The 18,044-nt window shown below is 37.8% G+C and overlaps 1 protein-coding gene across 8 annotated transcripts in view; it reads left to right on the top strand.

Annotated features, from left to right (window-relative positions):
- Nucleotides 1-15,480, top strand: part of Kiaa1109 (KIAA1109 ortholog) — a 178,000-nt gene extending 162,520 nt beyond the window's left edge. For all 8 annotated transcript variants that reach the window (XM_038346963.1, XM_038346965.1, XM_038346970.1 and 5 more), the window contains 6 exons: nucleotides 2,377-2,628; nucleotides 5,324-5,527; nucleotides 6,171-6,365; nucleotides 6,765-6,899; nucleotides 10,016-10,181; nucleotides 14,787-15,480. In XM_038346963.1, the coding sequence (XP_038202891.1) occupies nucleotides 2,377-2,628; nucleotides 5,324-5,527; nucleotides 6,171-6,365; nucleotides 6,765-6,899; nucleotides 10,016-10,181; nucleotides 14,787-15,003 (1,169 nt within the window). In that variant the 3' untranslated portion in view covers nucleotides 15,004-15,480. The remainder of the gene's footprint in view (nucleotides 1-2,376; nucleotides 2,629-5,323; nucleotides 5,528-6,170; nucleotides 6,366-6,764; nucleotides 6,900-10,015; nucleotides 10,182-14,786) is intronic.
- Nucleotides 15,481-18,044: the final 2,564 nt, after the last annotated feature.

Below are 18,044 nucleotides of genomic sequence, written 5' to 3'. Positions count from 1 at the left end.
CCTTTTTTTAAAATAAAATTTATTTTTTAAAGCAATCTTTTCTCATTTTACATACCTATCTCAGTTCCCACTACCTCCCCTCCTCCCACTCCCCTGACCTTCTCCCCACCCCAGGCCCCAACCACTCCTTAGAAAGGGTCAGACTTCCCAAGTGGAGTCAACAAAGTCTGATACATCACTTTGAAGCAGGACCAAAGCCTTCCCTCATATCAGTTCTCCCCCCACTCCTTGCCCCATACCAATTCTGAGCAAGGTATCACTCCAAAAAAAATCTATTCCAGAATGCCAGTTCAAGCACTAGGAATAAATCCTGGTCCCGCTGCCAAAACATCACCATGGTTACTGTGTAGAGAACAGACTAGATAGGCAGTTAGGAATGGACACAAGGACACTGTGAGAGTCCAGGCTAGAGGTGATGGTACCCTTAGCTAGGGTGACAGTGATAAGTGGTGATAAATAGTAGGCAGGGCCTTGCGGTGGTGGCACACACCTTTAATCCCAGCACTTCAGAGACAGAGGCAGGCGGATCTCTGTGAGTTCGAGACCAGCCTGGTCTACAAGAGCTAGTTCCAGGACAGGCTCTAAAGCTACAGAGAAAACCTGTCTCGAAAAACAAAAGCAGCAACAACAAAATAGTAGACAGCATGATAAAAACTCTTAATTAGCTTATTTATGGTTTGGGGTTTTTAGTTTTTTTGAGACAGGGTCTCTACATAGCCATAACTGACTTGGAACTAAGTATGTAGTCCAAGCTGACTTCAAACTCAAAGAAATTCACTTGCATCAGCTTCCCACATGCTGGGATTAAAGACATGCACTACTGCGCCCAACCTAACTCCTTAATTAATTTTTTTTATCATAGAAATGTGTGTACATTGAAAACAAACTAGTAAATATAAACATAAATCATCACTGTGAAACAACTTAGAGCTTATATATGGATTTTTCTACATATTTGTGCACCTTTTTTAGCCAAAGTGACACCTACCCTTTTCCACAGTTCAGCTTTCTATTTTGCCAGTTAGTTATTTCCTCTGGCTTCCAGGGCATATTCAAACTTCTTTACTGACCCACAAGTATCAAGTAGTTTGTCCAGCCATGTTCAAAGCTTAAATCTAGTTGTTACCTATCTTTACTCTCTTTAGTCTGGCATATTTCCTTTTTTTAATGACTGCACTCAGTAAACAGATTTGGCCAGTTGTCTGCAGGGCATCCTACTCTTTTCAGTGACTTCTTTGTGGTGTTATTATCTTATTCCTCTAGGCCTTTGTATTCCCTAGAAACAGTGTTGTTAGCAGGCATGTATAAATTGCAGTGCTGTGCAAGGTATATGGTTTACTTTGTTTTGACAAGTCCTTGTCAAGAGAAATAGCACCAGGTTTAGAGAATTGCTTTAAAGAAAATATACTAGTTAAACACAAAGCATGATTCTTGGTAGTACTGAGATGAGAATGGTAAACAACCACAAAGAACATTATTGGAATATCTGAATTCTGTGAATAATTAGTACTTCTCAAATATTAATGTGCATCTATAACACCTGGAATCTATATTTTGACAGTGCTAAGGAATGAACTCAGGACCTTGTACATGCCAAGCAAATTCTTTGAAAAAGCAAATAGATGAGTAGATAATGGGGCGTTGATGGAAGAGGGTCATCTGTCTATGTGTTACTTTCATTGGTTAATAAAGAAACTGCCCTGACCCTTTAGTAGGACAGAAAATTAGGTAGCAGAGTAGACAGAACAGAATTATGGGAGAAAGAAAGCAGAGTCAGGCAGACGCCTCAGACAGTCACCATGCCTCTCCTCTCTGAGACGGACGCAGGCTAAGATCCTTCCTGGTAAGCCACCCCTCGTGGTGCTACACAGATTACTAAATATGGGTTAAAGCAAGATGTGAGAGTTAGCCAGTAAGAGGCTAGAGCTAATGGGCCAGGAAGTGTTTAAAAGAATACAGTTTCCATGTAATAATTTGGGTAAAGCTAGCCAGGTGGCGGGAATCGGCCCACAGCTCCATCTACGGGGTGTGAGAATGCTGAGTTTTAACTAAGCTCCTAGAGTGCTGACGGCACCGGTCCTCTGACCTCACTATACTAGAAAGCACATAGGAGAGAAAAACATAAAACCTCTCACATTACCTTTTTACCTATGAAGAGATGTTAGACCTGATTGACAATTGCTTTAATTATTGTTGTGTAGAAATTGTGTAAAGTGCCATACAAGCTTTTTGTAAATCAGCTAGCATTACAGACGGTGTATCATTTCCACTCATTTTCTGAGTCACTTTTAGCTGTAGAATGTACCTGCTTCTGCCTTTTCCCTGCTTAGGTTGCTTGAGATCATTTATGACAAATGCTTCTTGGCTCTCTTGTAGTGCTCGATGCTGCGCACCACCGACACTGGCCTGGGGTGTTGAAGGTGGTATCTGGATGCCATATATCCTTATTTCAGATTCCATTACCAGAAGATGGGATGCAGTTTGGAGGATCCATGAGCTTACATGGAAATCACATGACCCTGGCTTGTTTCCATGGCCCAAATTTCCGTTCAAAATCCTGGGCCCTTTTTCATTTAGAAGAACCAAATATTGCCTTTTGGACTGAAGCTCAGAAAATCTGGGAAGATGGTAAAATGACACATTTCCAGCTTTTATTCTTTGATATCATTTGGCTTAATCATAAATGACTTATGTAATTTTTCTTTCTTAGGCTTTGTGTGATAAGTTTTGAGGGTGTGTGTGTGTACATATGGTGTATGTGTGTTTTTATATGATATTTTTGAGTAAAGGCATGTTCATGGCACAGTGTGCTTATGGAAGTAATAGGACAACCTAGGGTATCAGTCCTCACCTTCCACACACACTGTTTGAGATTAGGCTAGCTGACTCATGTGTTTCCAGGGATTCTCCTGTACCCAACTCCCATCCCAATATAGGAGCCCTTGAGATTAGAGACACACTTTACTATATCCAGCTTTACATTGGTTCTGGTGATTTAAGCTCAGGACCTCATACTTGAATAGCAAATGCTTTACATACTGATGTCTCCCTGACTCCTTTGTGCTTTTGTTTACAATTATTTATTTTGAGAGAGACACATTTCACATATAGCACACATGTGAAAGTCAGAAACCAGCTTGAAGAGCTATTCTTAGGGGTCTTTGGTTGTCAGGCTTGATAGCAAGTGTCTTTATCCCCTGAACCATCTCCCCAGCCCCTTTTGAGTGTTTTTATTGGAGATGTCGTCTCTATTTGTAACAGATGAGGGGCGAATTCATTGCTAGTGAAATTAGCATCTGTAAAGTCTGGACTTGTTAAAGAAATATCTGAACTTGCTGTCTTGTTCCATTACTTAAATTTAGTGCCTCTGTGACTGACCAGCATGGTATGTAGAAATATTCCTTGTAAAAACATGCAGACAGTGGCAGTGTGAGGAGATTCTGTATAGACAAGACTGCATTATAAAACTTGAGGGCAACAATAATACCCTGGAAGGCCACACCTCCAGGGATGTCTGGTCAGACAAATTGGTCACAATGGGTTATTTTTTTTTTAATTTTTTTGTTGATTTTTTTTGTTGAGCTCTACGTTTTTCTCTGCTTTCCTCCCTGCCTCTTCCCTCCCCTTCAACCCTCTCCCAAGGTCCCTATGCTCCCAATTTACTCAGGAGATCTTGTCTTTTTCTACTTCCCATGTAGGTTAGATTCATTTATGTCTCTCTTAGGGTGCTCATTGTTGTCTAGGTTCTCTGGGATTGTGATTTGTGGGCTGGCTTTCTTTGATTTATGTTTAAAAATCACCTATGAGTGAGTACATGTGATAATTGTCTTTCTGGGTCTGGGTTACCTCACTAAAAATGATGTTTTCTAGCTCCATCCATTTGCCTGCAAAATTCAAGATGTCGTTATTTTTTTCTGCTATGTAGTACTCCATTGTGTAAATGTACCACATTTTCCTTATCCATTTTTCGGTCAAGGGACATTTAGGTTGTTTCCAGGTTCTAACTATGACAAACAATGCTGCTATGAACATAGTTGAGCACATGTCCTTGTGGCAGGATTGAGCATCCTTTGGATATATACCCAAAAGTGGTATTACTGGGTCTTGAGCAAGGTTGTTTCCTAATTTTCTGAGAAATCGCCACACTGACATCCAAAGGGGCTGTACCAGCTTGCATTCCCACCAGCAAGGCAGAAGTGTTCCCTTTTCCCCACAACCTCTCCAGCATAAGTTGTCATCAGTGTTTTTGATCTTGGCCATTCTTACAGGTGTAAGATAGAATCTCAGAGTTGTTTTGATTTGCATTTCTCTGTTGACTAAGGATGTTGAACATTTCCTTAAGTGTCTTTCAGCCATTTTAGATTCCTCTGTTGGGAGTTCTCTGTTTAGGTCTGCACTCCATTTTTTTTATTGGATTATTTATTCTTTTGATGACCAATTTCTTGAGTTCTTTGTCTGATGTGGAGTAAGTGAAGATCTTTTCCCATTCTGTGAAGCTGTTGTTTTGTCTTGTTGACCATGTCCTTTGCTTTACAGAAGCTTTTCTGTTTCAGGAGATCCCATTTATTAATTGTTTCTCTCAGTGTCTGCTGCTGGGGTTATATTTAGGAAGTGGTCTCCTGTGCCAATGTGCTCAAGTGTACTTCCCACTTTCTCTTCTGTGAGGTTTAGTGTGACTGGTTTTATGTTGAGGTCTTTGATCCATTTGGACTTGAGTTTTGGTGATAGATACGGGTCTATTTTCATTCTTCTACATGTTGATATCCAGTTATGTCAGCACCACTTCTTAAATATGCTTTCTGTTTTCCATTTGTTATTTTTTGCTTCTTTGTCAAAAATCAGGTGTTCGAAGGTGTGTGGATTAATATTCGGGTCTTTGATTTGGTTCCACAATGAGTTTTTTAAAAAGGACACCAAAACGTACAAAATTCTCAAAGAACTAATAAAATTATTTTAAAAGAGCAATTCCTTTGAGCAGTTTTCTATTCAGTGTTTTCTTGTGTTTGCCTTTTGACAGTGCCTTACTCCTTAGCCCGGGTTGTCCTCGGGATCCTCCTGTCTCTGCTTCCGGAGAGCCAGTATTGCAGGTGTGTGCCATTGCCTGATCCACTCAGTGGTTTCTTAACAAAATAGTTGATGTTCTTCATCTCACTGGGATAAATCCAGTTAACTAAAGTAACTGTTTGTGTACTTTCTCATTTATTCACCTTCCGACCCTCTCTGTGTACAGCTTAGCTAAATCTATTACTCTGAAGCCACAGTTATTTTCTTAGTCATAAATATAGTTTATCACTTTTACAAACATATCTTTCTTGTGCTCTAGGCTCTAGTGATCATTCTACATACATTGTTCAAACACTGGATTTCCATCTGGGTCATAATACCATGGTTACCAAACCATGTGGCGCTCTGGAAAGTCCCATGGCAACAATAACCAAGATAACAAGGCGTCGCCACGAAAACCCACCTCATGGGGTAGCGAGTGTAAAAGAATGGTTCAACTATGTCACTGCCACAAGGAATGAAGGTTGACTCTCTAGCTTTTGCTGGGCTTCTTTTGTTTGTTTTTCTATTTTGAGCTCTGTCAGCTGTTTAGAATATAAGTAGAGGTCAAGTTTTCATGTCTTGATACAGCTTTCATTTTATTTCTATTGATACATAAAGTGATTATTTAATACAAGAATCACCAACCTGATGATACAGCATTTTGTAGACTTAAATTAGCTATAACTGAAACTATGCTAAATAAATTGGTTTTAAATGAATAAAATTAAATTTGTTATAGCATTTGAGAAATATCTTAGAAATTATTTGAAAATGTTTTATAATTATTCTGTTCTTTTGATAACAATAATATATATATGCACATTTCTTTTTAAGAATATGAACATTTACAACTTGTTAAGTGAAAAGTTTAATGTATTACAGTGTCTTTAAAGCCACACTTCATTCAGCTTAGATAAATCTGTTACTTTACTCTGAGGTCACAATTATTTTCCTGGATTTAAATACAGCTTATCACATTCAGAAATATATGTTTTGTTTTTGTTTTGTTTTTGTTGTTGTTGTTTTTTGTCAATAGGGCCAAGGTATCATTCTGCTTTATTTAAGTGTGGTTTGTTGATAGTACCCTTTGATTTAGCTTAACCCTTACTGTTTTATGTGTGTAGAGCTAAACTTACTTCGTAATGTTGATGCTAATAACATGGAGAACAGTACTACTATGAAGAATTCTAGTTTGTTGAGTGGATTCAGGGGAGGTTCTAGCTACAACCATGAAACAGAGACTATCTTTGCATTGCCAAGGATGCAGCTTGAATTTAAATCAATTCATGTTCAAGAACCACAGGAGCCTTCATTACAAGGTATGCAGAGAAAGAATCGCTAGTCTTAACAGCACTAAGGAAATTCTAAAGAAACTTCTGACTACTGCTTTCTTACCACAGGTTATTTTGGTATATTAATTTAATAAAATGGATGATATAAGTCAAATTGATGTTTGTAGCAGATACTTATGGCCTCTGGTTAATTATTTAGCCTGTTTGTGCCTTTTCTTCCAAGTACTGGGAATAACAATTGGACTTTATTAAAATAAACAATGGCACATTCTAAGAATTTTTAATAATCATTAGTCTATAAATCATGTGCATATAGCTCATTTCTTTACAGTTACATTTCAAATGGATGCATTATATGGATCTATGTAAATATTAATGGGAAGAGGCCTTGAAATTTTTTACTATAAAAGAACTTTATCATTACAGATGCCAACTTGAAACCCAAGGTGGAATGCAGTGTGGTGACAGAGTTTACTGACCACATTTGTGTGACTATGGATGCTGAGCTCATCATGTTTCTCCATGACCTAGTGTCAGCCTATCTGAAAGAAAAAGAAAAGGGTGTGTTGCATATTTTTAATTTCTCCTTTTATTTTCTTCCCTGTAAATTTCACACGGAAGGCAGGGATCAATGGATTAACATGGAGAATGTTTTCATGGTCTAGTATAGAATGGATGGAGCATGTCTTTCCTCTGCAGGCTGCAGATGTCAAGAAATAATATTGCTAAATGACATTTCCTGAGTATCTGTTAGATACATGGCACTCTTTTTTTTATTTCCATTTATTTGTTTTGGTTTTGTGGGGAGATGAGGTGCATTATGTCATACATGTAGAGATCAGAATAGCTTATAGGAGTCAGTTTTCTCCTTCCGCTATGGTGTTTGTGAATCAAATTCAGGTCATTAGCCTTGGTAGCATCTGACTGCCCTTCAATGGCACTCTTTTGTAAGAGTTTGGGATTTGGGTTTTTTTTTTTGTTGTTGTTGTTCATTTGTTTGCTTTATTTTTTAAAATAGGGACTGGAAAGATGGCTCCATGTTTAAGAGTACTTGCTTCTCTTCCAGAAGGCCTAAATTTGGATTCTAGCTCCCATGTCAGATGGCTCACAACAATACATAGTCCTGCTGACAGGATCAAACACCCTCACACGCATGCGTGCGCATCCACACACACACACATACACACACACACATACGCACAGAGCATGCATACACATAAATAAAAATCAAAAATAAATGTTTTTAGTAGTTTCTAAAAATATTAAAGTCTGTAGTTAAAAGCCTTATAGATGATTTTTGCAAAGTGGAAAATGGGAGGAAATACTACAGATTTAAGTAAAATGAGTGAAGAAACAGCTACCTAATAAAGTTGCATTGTTTTATGTGTAGCATACAGTTGGAAAAACTGAATTTAGTAAGGAGATAATTCTGTGCAAAGAACATTTTAGTTTTATAAATAAATTTCTTATATCTTAGTAGCCCAGTTTTGATTTCATGAGCTAGATAACATCTGTTTCCTTACTGGCACATAAATGTTGACTCATTAAGAAACATACAGTGACCCTAATAGCCTATTTGGAATTCGTTTAATGTATTGTAGTCCTCCATAGCTATTGATAATGTGAAGGTCTTTGAGTAACCTTCCAAACATGGTCATTTATTCTATTCAGTATTTATTGCACAACTGTTGTGTATTTATGAAAAATAAAGTTATGGTGGGTTAAATATCAGATGTGTTGTTTTTTCAGTGCTAGGATCTAGGGCCTCATGCATGTGTAGCAGACAACAACTGAACTATACACACATCACTCTTTACCTTTGCTTGTTGCTGGTGTTGGTGTTGAGGCTCTCCCTAAGTTGCCCAAACTAACCTTGAGCTCACTCTGCATCCAGAGCAGACATTGAACTTTTGATCCTCCTGCCTCCAGCTCCCACATAGCTCTGGGATTACAGGGATACACTGCCTGGCCCAATTCTATATGTGATTCTTACTAAATGTAGCTTGAAAAGGATAATTTGTTCAGGATATAATATAATACTATTTTGTTTTTTTATGAAGAAACTTTTTAAATTTACCTTACAGATACATCAAAACTAAAAGATTATCAAAAAAGTTGTGATGAAAGTACAAATTTAACGTAACATAGATTGAACTACTCTTCATTGCTGTTCTTCAGAAATGTGCCAAAAATCTATAGTGATAGTGGGAAGGTTCAGTCTCCTACACATCTCACACTTTGCCCTAGAAAGCGCTGTGTGTTGAACCTACCCAAAGCATGAACCTCTCCTTCACGTCCTAGCTCATGAAGTGTAGCCGCCACTCGTCGTCCTGCTCTACAGGGGACCTCAGACTAGTCTCCCTCTAAAGCAAAAATCTCTTAATTTAAACTGTTTTAGTCAGGTATGTAGCATAGGCTTATAATCCCAATGATTTAAGAGGATTGCGAGTTCCAGGTCAACCCAGGCAATTTAGTGAGAGTCTCTTGCTCAGAAAAGAAAAATAAATTAAAGGTATTAGAGATATAGTCTTAGTGGTAGAGCACTAGTGTGGCATCTGGTAGTCTTTAGACTCAGTCCCCAAGTACTGCATAGACAGTTTAAGATACTTGAATGGGAAAAGACAGTGTTGTATGTGAGGATTTAGTTATAAAAATAATATAATAGCTACTTAAGTAGCTCATTATTACAAATTTGGGCCACAATAAGCATAAATATTCTCTGACAAAGTTTTTTTTACCATCATTTAAGAGTAGAGTAAAATTAATAATTTCTAGAACATGGAGATATGGTACTGTAACTATCACCAATAATAAAAGCCCAGCAAGTACAGTAGAACTTGCGGGAGGAATCTGTGTTCTGACAGTATGATATTGCCTGGTTCATTACCAATCAAGTTGCAATAAGGGCTGCACAGTGAACATCATCTTCAGTTGTTTTATGTTCACGTTGTATCTTGAAGCTTGTACTTCAAGAGAACTGCTGTATTTATTCAGTAAGATCACATAAAAAGCAGTGCGTGTCACAGATGTGATCTGTGTGTTTATGGTAGCCAACTTTAAAAAGACTTGTCTTTTGTAAGGCATACTTGAGCATTAAGAAAAGATTTTACACAAAAAGCTGCTTATTGACACTGTTTTCACATACAGCCATTACAGGAAGCACTAGTTACAAGCTTTAAATGAATTTTACGTTATGTAAAAAACAGTCCAACTAAGTCACCAAGTCACAACCTTTTTATTTTCCTCTTTTCTCGTGCTGAAGTTTAGAATCAAATGCTAACAAAGTATTTTACCATGGAATTAGTAACGTTTTGAGACAAAAGTCTCAAATTTTAGGCTGACTTGAAACTGGCAGTCTGCTTGGTCTCCTAGTCAGCTGTGGTTACAGATGTGACCAGCATACTCAACTGCTCATCCTTGTTTAGGAAACCCACCTCTGTTAAGGACAGTGCCCTACACCTGCCGTCACATATGTGAGCTCTACAGTCTATACAGTGGCAACCTTGCTTTTCTCAAAAATATTAAAAATTTGTATTTTCTCTTATTTTAAGATACTTTTTAATAAGTTAACTAAATGAGGCTTGGCATGGTAATAGATAAAATGATAGAGCCAATAGTGGTCCTTAAAATGGTTTAAAATTTATAAGATCTGATTTTATAAATTTTTTTTATTGTAGCCATTTTTCCACCTCGGATTCTATCTACTCGACCAGGACAAAAAAGTTCAATTATTATGCATGATGATAATTCCTCTGACAGAGATAGAGAAGACAGCATCACTTACACCACTGTGGACTGGAGAGACTTTATGTGCAACACATGGCATTTGGAGCCTACTCTTAGGTAAGAAGTGGGTGTGCATACCTCAGCATGTCCAAAGTTACTGCACTGGTGGTTGTTCCCAGTGCTGTGAACAAATGCCTGACAAGAAGCTGGAGGGAGGGTTTGTTTTGGTTTATAGTTTAAGAGGGGATACAGTCCATCCTGGTGACCCAACATGAGGCAGCTGGTCACAGTGTATCCACAATCAGAACTAGAAAAATGACAGTTAAGTGGGGCCCGGCTATAACACCTCAAAGCCTGTCCCTAGTGACCCACACTTTCTAAAGTTTCCACAACCTTCAACAGTGCCACCAACTAGGGACCAAGCCCATGAAGCATAGTTTATGTTCAAACCACAATACCTACTCCATCCCCACCAGGCTCATAGCTATCCCATAATGCAAAATGCAATCATTCTCTTGAGATTTAGGGCAGTCTTTGAACTGTGAACCACTGTACAATCAAATATCAAGTTAATACTTCCAATATAAAGTGCCATGGAGGAATAGAGGCATACCAAGGAAAAAATGGGCCAAAGCAGTACTGAAACCCGGCAGGGCAGAAACCAGGCCTCCAAAGGTCTTCAGTGGCTCCACTCATTCAGTTCTGCCTCCTGAAACACATATACCCTCTCTCTTGGGCAGTTCTCCATGCCTGTAACTTTTCTCGGGAGACATCCTGTGGTCCTGGCATCTGCATCATCCAGGGCTTTCCTCTCCTACTTGCACTTCACTTCCCCACAGATTCATGCAGTGAGTTCTTGGTGCTTCTTTGCAGAGACTCTGATATTGCTGTACGTTGTTTTGCTTCAGTGGCCTCAGGAATCTTGGCACAAACCTCTCTGATAACCCCATCCTGTGTCATTCTTGCCTGTAAGATCAGTATCATATAGACAGTGCTGCCAGGTTCTGCTGCTAGCTGAAAATGTAGCCTGCCTCCTCAGACAGGAGTAGCCTCTATGTGGTGATCCTTGAAGAAACATCCTACTCAGCTGTTCTCCCACAAGGAAGCCCTTTTGGTAACATTCTCAGTTGAAGCTCTCTCCTTACAAATGAGTTTGCATCTTCACAAAATGGAACTTCTGATGGGTGAGGTGCCAGGGCATATTTCCAATTGCTCCAATGCAGACCACAAAAGTGTCTCTTTAATAGTGTTTCTCTCTTTCAACAGCCTCTTTCTTAGCACTAGTCTTATGTACAATTTTAAACTTACTTCTTTATCAAACTCCACATTTCTTGTCTTCTCCATTTATTTCTCACTCTTACTGTTGACCTGGTCAGAGTAGCCTGAATGCTATTTCGCCACAGTATTTCCTCCATCAAACAGATTAGTCCATTATTTTTTAATTCAGCCCCATTCAAATTCTCAGAGCATAGACAGAATGTAACCAAATTCTTGGAAAGGATGTAGGAAGAATAGCCTCTAGCCCAGTTATCAGCAGTCCTTATCCCAGTCATGAGCTAGACCTTCATTACCCGCATTTGCTTTTTGGCATCCTTGACTTCTACACTTCCACCCATTAAGCTCTGCTTTGTAGTGTTGAAGGGCTTGTTTAGCCCAAAGTTCCAAACTTTTTTAATTCCTCTAGTAAACCAGTTTCAAAAGTCCAATAACCACATGGTCAAGATTATCACAGCAGCAGCCCCATTTTCAGAACTAATTGATGTAATAGTCATGTTTTTTCATTGCTGTGACCATACCCAACAAGCAGCAACTTAAGTGAGAAAGGGAAGGCCTAAGAGGGGCATGAGACATCTATAGTCAGGAAGTAAAGAACAAACAGGAAATACAGCAGAACTGTAAAACTCAGGCGTGTTTATAGCCCCCACATCCCAGTTCCGCTATTAAAGGTTTCATAATCCCCCTAAACAGTGCCACCATCTGGGGACTGAATATTGAAACACATGATCCTATTAGGAACATTTCACATTCAAGTCACCAAAGATTGTTTCCAAGTTCTGGGTATTACGAATAATAACCCTCAACTGAAGAATGGATAAAGAAAATGTGTTACATTTACACAGTAGAATGCTACTCAGCTGTAAAAATAATGACATCTTGAAATATGCAGACAAATGGTTGGATCTAGGAAGAAAAAAAAAACATATTGAGTGAAGTAAACCAGACCCAGAAAGACAAATATAATATGTAATCACTCGTAAGTGGCTTTTAGACATAAAGAAAAACCAACCAACCTACAGTCCACAATCCCAGAGAACTTAAACAACAAAGAGGACCCTAAGAGAGATGTGCATGGGTCTAAATAGGAAGGAGAAAAAGATAAGATCTCCTGAGTAAACTGGGAGCATGGGGATCTACCTGGGATAGAAGGGGAGAGGGGAGGAAGGGAAGGGAACAGAGAAAAATGCATAGCTCAATAAAAACAATAAAAAAAATCACAGCAAGTGCTATGAAGAAAGTTATGCATATCTTCCATAAATTAGCTCGTTAAATTTACAGTCGGTCACAGGTTATTTTTCATCTTTGGCAGCTATTTCTTCACTTCTTTTTGCAAAACCAGTATGGACATCGAGAGCAGCTCAGTTAGTTACCATGATCAGCTACGTTTGTCCTTTCTTGATCAGTCACTAGATTAGTGTAACTCCTTATGCTGTTGGCCTTTCTTCACCTTCTGACAAGGACCTTAATTTTAAATTTTAGGCACCCACAGTATCAAGATCCATTAGTTGTTTTACTTAGGGGTTCTATTGCTTCGACAAAACAAAATAACCAAAAAGCATGTTGGGGAGGAAAGGGTTTATTCGGTTTACACTCCCACATTGCTGTTCGTCACTGAAGGAAATCAGGATAGGAACTCAAGCATTACTGGAACCTGGTGACAGGAGCTGATACAGAAGCCATGGAGGGGTGCTGCTTGCTGGTTTGCTTCCCATGGGTTGCTCAACTCACATTCTTATAGAACCCAGGACCAGCAAGCAGCCCAGGGATGGCACCACCCACCATGGACTGAGCCCTCTTCCAGTGATCACTAACTGAGAAAATGCCTTACAGCTGGATCTCATGGAGGCATTTCCTCAGCTGAGGCTCCTTCCTCTCTGAAGACTCTAACTTGTGTCAATTTGACCCACAAAACCAGCCAGTACAGTTGTCACACATCATTAATAAGGAGCCGTTAGAGTGTTCTACAGGATATGTGTTATGACAGTTCCACAGTATCACAGTGTCTTCTTCTTTTTGCATGCTAAACAATATAAAACCATGCCTACAATGCTGAACTTAATGCTATCAGTTAATATTTTCTTTTAATGGGTCACATTTTTCCACAGTCATGACATATCAACTACTTTGCATATCAAATCTTCATAAGTATTTTCTAATATTAATTACAATGGTTGTTATAGTGGTACTGCTTTGTATGTTGTTTGTGATTAACATTCTTTCTATTTTTCTTATCTACTTTTTATTCAAATTGTAATGTTCCAAATCCTTGGATGGTAGCCAAAAATTGACTCCAGCCCAGTGCTTAAATAAAGTTATTAAGCAGATGTATTTGTATCACAAAATAACTCCAAAACAAAATTTTATCGTGTACAGCTATGGCTTGTTACTATGTATATTCAATAAAATTTGCCTTAACAAAATCAACAGAACACTTTTTTTTTAATGAGAAATCTTAGCATTGTTATTACTAAGGCCAACATAGGGATTTTTTAGAGGTACAAATGCAGTAAAATATTTGGAAGATATATTTTCGATTTGTAAATCTAAATTAAAATGGAGCTAATTGTGTATTTAAATTGACTATAAATGAAGATTCAAGTGAATATAAAAAGTTACTATATTCCATTTTTAGCAAGCTCATGACTAAAAATGATGAATGTTATAGAGTGCTAAAGAATACTGTTAGTCAGCTCTGGCTTCAAGCTTGACTTTACCAATAGTCAAGCTCAAAAGGCCTGTCTTCTCTTCCTTCTTTAGTTTCCTCATGAAATTTTTGAAAAGAAATGGTAATACTTACCTGTGTGCTTACCTAGCCATAGGCAGCACTTAGCACCTAGAGCTAATCTTTTTCAAGCCCTGAAATGAGGTAGGAACACACCAATATAAGTACCCCCTCAAAAAAAAAAGTCAGGAAATACTTAACACACCACTCAGTTCGTCTGTTAACTTTACTAGTCAGATAAATCTTCAGTATAGACTGAAAGTCCAAGAAGTGAGTTACCAGTAACCTATCCTCCACAAGATATGAAACGTCAAAATCAAGGAGAAAATGGTTCTCCTCTCAAACATGTTTAGTATATAGCACTCAGTAAATTTTAGCTTTTCCCTTATCACAACCACATTCTTATGAAGTCTTTTAACCAGTTGTCCTTTTAAATATTTAAGATGACCATGTCACAGGCCTGAAATAAATTAAGCACACTGGAATTCCATTAATATCATTGCTGTATGTAGTATGTCAGAGATATATCATCACCCATAAATTGTTTTCATAAAGCTATTACAATGAATCTAAGACTTTTAGACTCAAATATTCAAATATATCTGCCGATGTGTTTTACACAGACAATATTAAGGGAGTGAATAATGTTCATGGTCCTACCCTCAGGGGTATGCAAATGGATCTTATGCCTTGACAATTACCTTTTCTGGTTACTGTTTTAGATTAATTTCTTGGACTGGAAGAAAGATTGATCCAGTAGGTGTTGATTATATTCTTCAAAAATTGGGCTTTCACCATGCCAGGACTACTATTCCCAAATGGCTTCAGAGAGGAGTGATGGACCCACTGGACAAGGTGTTGTCTGTTCTCATAAAAAAACTTGGCACTGCACTGCAGGATGAAAAGGAAAGGAAAGGAAAAGACAAAGAAGAACACTAGAATAGTAGCTTGATCTGTGAAAAACCTGATTGTGTCCGTTAAGTTTTATTACACTGGATTTCTTTTTCAGCATAACTTTAAATATTACTTTAAATAATTTTAATTTTGTGGCCATTATTGTAACAGTTTGTAAGTTAATCTGTTTATTCTAGTTCTACCATTCTGTACACAGTAAAGTAGTGCATGAAAATATAAATTTTATGGAAAACTACATAAAATATACACAAAAAATTATGATTGTTTTATGTGCAATATGATTCTGCATTTAAAATATTTGCAGAGTAACTGTGAATTTTTTTGTTATTGGCCATAACTTTCAGAAAAACTTGTTGATAATGTGATTGGGGGGGTCATTTTTTATGTAGACTTGTATAAATATCTATTTGTATATAATTTGAGTAATTGTGATGATTGTATACAACAAAAATGTTGTTTGTAACTATTGTAATAAAGTCACAATAATGGCTTCAGACCATGGTTAGTTGTTTCAAATATTTTTCTTACTAGTGTGTGTGTGTGTTTGTATATTCTGTTTCACAGTTACCATATGTTTTTTTATAAATAGTACATGTAAAAAAATATAAATGCGTAAAAATACTAAATAAAAATAGGGGAAGGGTTTCAGAGATTCCCAGAGGTTTCAGAGCCATTAGGTATTGTTCTTTTCAGGTGGTGAGTACAAAGATGCTCATTTTTATTACACTTTATTTAATCTTTATGTATGTAACCTTTTATGTTTATGAATTCATAAGGTGTGTTATATAATACATGTATATGTATAATGGACATTTGTGAAAAACACTGGTACATGTGTAGGCATGCTAAAAAGAATTTAAGAGAATTATAGTATCTAAAATAATACTCCAGTCCTCAGTGCACCTGAATAAACAAATATTCAAAAGTAGGTGTATTATTGATAACTCAGGTTGGAAATTTGGCCAAGTTAGGACAGTCCAAAGGTTAGGCATACAACAGAACTGAAGAAGTCTCAAAGAAACTTCTGGTAGATCTTTGCATGGAGATGAGTTTTACTAAAAGAACAAACCTCCAGAAAAGCCACTTGCTCAGTCACACGGCTCTGTCCAGTAAACAGTGGTAAATGGGGAGCTAACTGCTGGTATCAGCTCTTTAGTCTTTTGCCATCTCATTGTGTAACTGACTTGGCAGACATGAAGACGGGCAGAAGTGGCACTGTGCTCCCCAGTTTTGCTATCTCACTCTTGAAAAGATAGGCCTCGGGGAATTGGAAGTTCTCCAGAAAAATCTCATGTGGGAGAAAGCCTAAAGCCTGAGTCGGCCAAAAAGGAAACTTTTCTTCTAGAAAGAGATTTTCAACCACCTTGTTGAAGGGTAGAGCCAAATGATGGGTCCAGGACTGTTTAACCTCACTTCAGGACCCAGAAGATGCACTTAGGGGTGTCATTGGATCTTCGTCCCTCTTCCCTCTGTGGCTAAATTGAATAAAAATCTCCTTTCCTTTTACTGTTGATTTGGAACTTTTAATTGACTTATCAAGGACAGGTAGTCAAGCATGGCTTGTTGGGGCACAGGTTGTGACACCAAGTTCAATAACAGTCAGATTTCAACCTCTGAATTCTCTCTAGTGCCCACAACAAATGATCCCCAAAGGTATCTATGAAATATCATTTCATTAATCATTCTTACCATAGAAACAAGTTTACTACCAGAAAGTTATTTACTTAAACAAAACAAAAATCAATTCATTAGTTGACCTATTTGAATTCCTTTTTAGATACTGACTTATAGTTAAGTTCAAATAGAGGGCAAGAGTTATGTCTATCTAAGCAGTGTGGTCAAAGTATAGTCCCACTTATCATTGACCCATCATCTTAGTTCAAGACTTTCCTGCAAGATATATGGTGCTATCTTGGCACTGACTGAAATCCGAGTCCCTTTCCACTCCTAGCATGCCTAGGGGAAATTCCAGTTCCCTGGGTGCCTTGTTTTACAGCCTGATGGGAGGTTCACAAATATACTTTTGGAATAAGAAAGTCCTCACAGAACTCCCAGATGTTGGGAGATGTTTCTGTTTTTAGTAAAGTGCTATTATTGAAAATCACTCAGAAGAACAACTGCCGTCATTAGTGACAACACCTGTATCTGTGGGAGCAGTGCTAGAAAGTGGCAGTTACAAAGTTTGGACTCAGAATGAATGCAAGTTCGAATGTTGGTTTTTCTGCCCAGTGCTGCTGGTTAAGAGTGTTCTGTGTTGTGCCAAACAACATTCATTTCTGTTGTTTTGCTAGCATATATTTTTCTTTTTCTTCTATAGTTTGCATAGAATTTTCATTATTATTGGTATCAAGGTCATAGGTTATGAAATTCACACACTCACATACACAGTCAGTGGTGACAGGCAGAAGCCTAGCTCCATGCTGTCACTTGCAGCCTAAGGTGTTCCCTTGCCTTTTAGGGACCTAAACTCAGACAAAACCAAGATTCTTGGCCACACTGTTACAGTAGTCTTAGAAAGCATTCACATATGGAATCCTCAGAAAATATGTTTTAAAGTTACTTCAGCTGTGCCTATCATCTCTCCAGGAGACCACCCCTGAATCCTGATTCACTGAATTCATGGGAAGGAAATAGGAATTATCTAATTATTATATAATTATCTAAATATTTTCTATTATTATCTATTATAAATTATCTAATATTATCTAATGATATTATATGTTTGCCCTTCCCCAAGAACTCCTGCCATACAGTTGCTTCCAGAGCTGCCTCTATATAGCTCTGCTAATCCTACCTGCTTTCAGAATTTTTTTTTAACTCGGGAAGTATTAAGTTTCCTTTTTCTTTTCCTTTTCAATTTGTTCAGCATGCTTTCTTGGACAGTGGGCTTTCTCATTCTTTTCTGGAGCTAACAGTGCTTTTTCCTTTCTTCCATGCCACGCAGCTGCTGTTTATCATGAGTCTACTTGCTGACCTCCACTCCCTGTTTTTCCTAGGCTAAAATTGTCCCCAAACTTCCTTCTGAGTCCATTTTTAAAAATTCTTTTATTAACAAACTAAGAACC

The sequence above is a fragment of the Arvicola amphibius genome, chromosome 11 (genome assembly GCF_903992535.2).
Source record: "Arvicola amphibius chromosome 11, mArvAmp1.2, whole genome shotgun sequence".
In the NCBI taxonomy this organism is placed as follows: domain Eukaryota; kingdom Metazoa; phylum Chordata; class Mammalia; order Rodentia; family Cricetidae; genus Arvicola; species Arvicola amphibius.
This window is presented reverse-complemented; position numbering and strand designations above follow the sequence as displayed.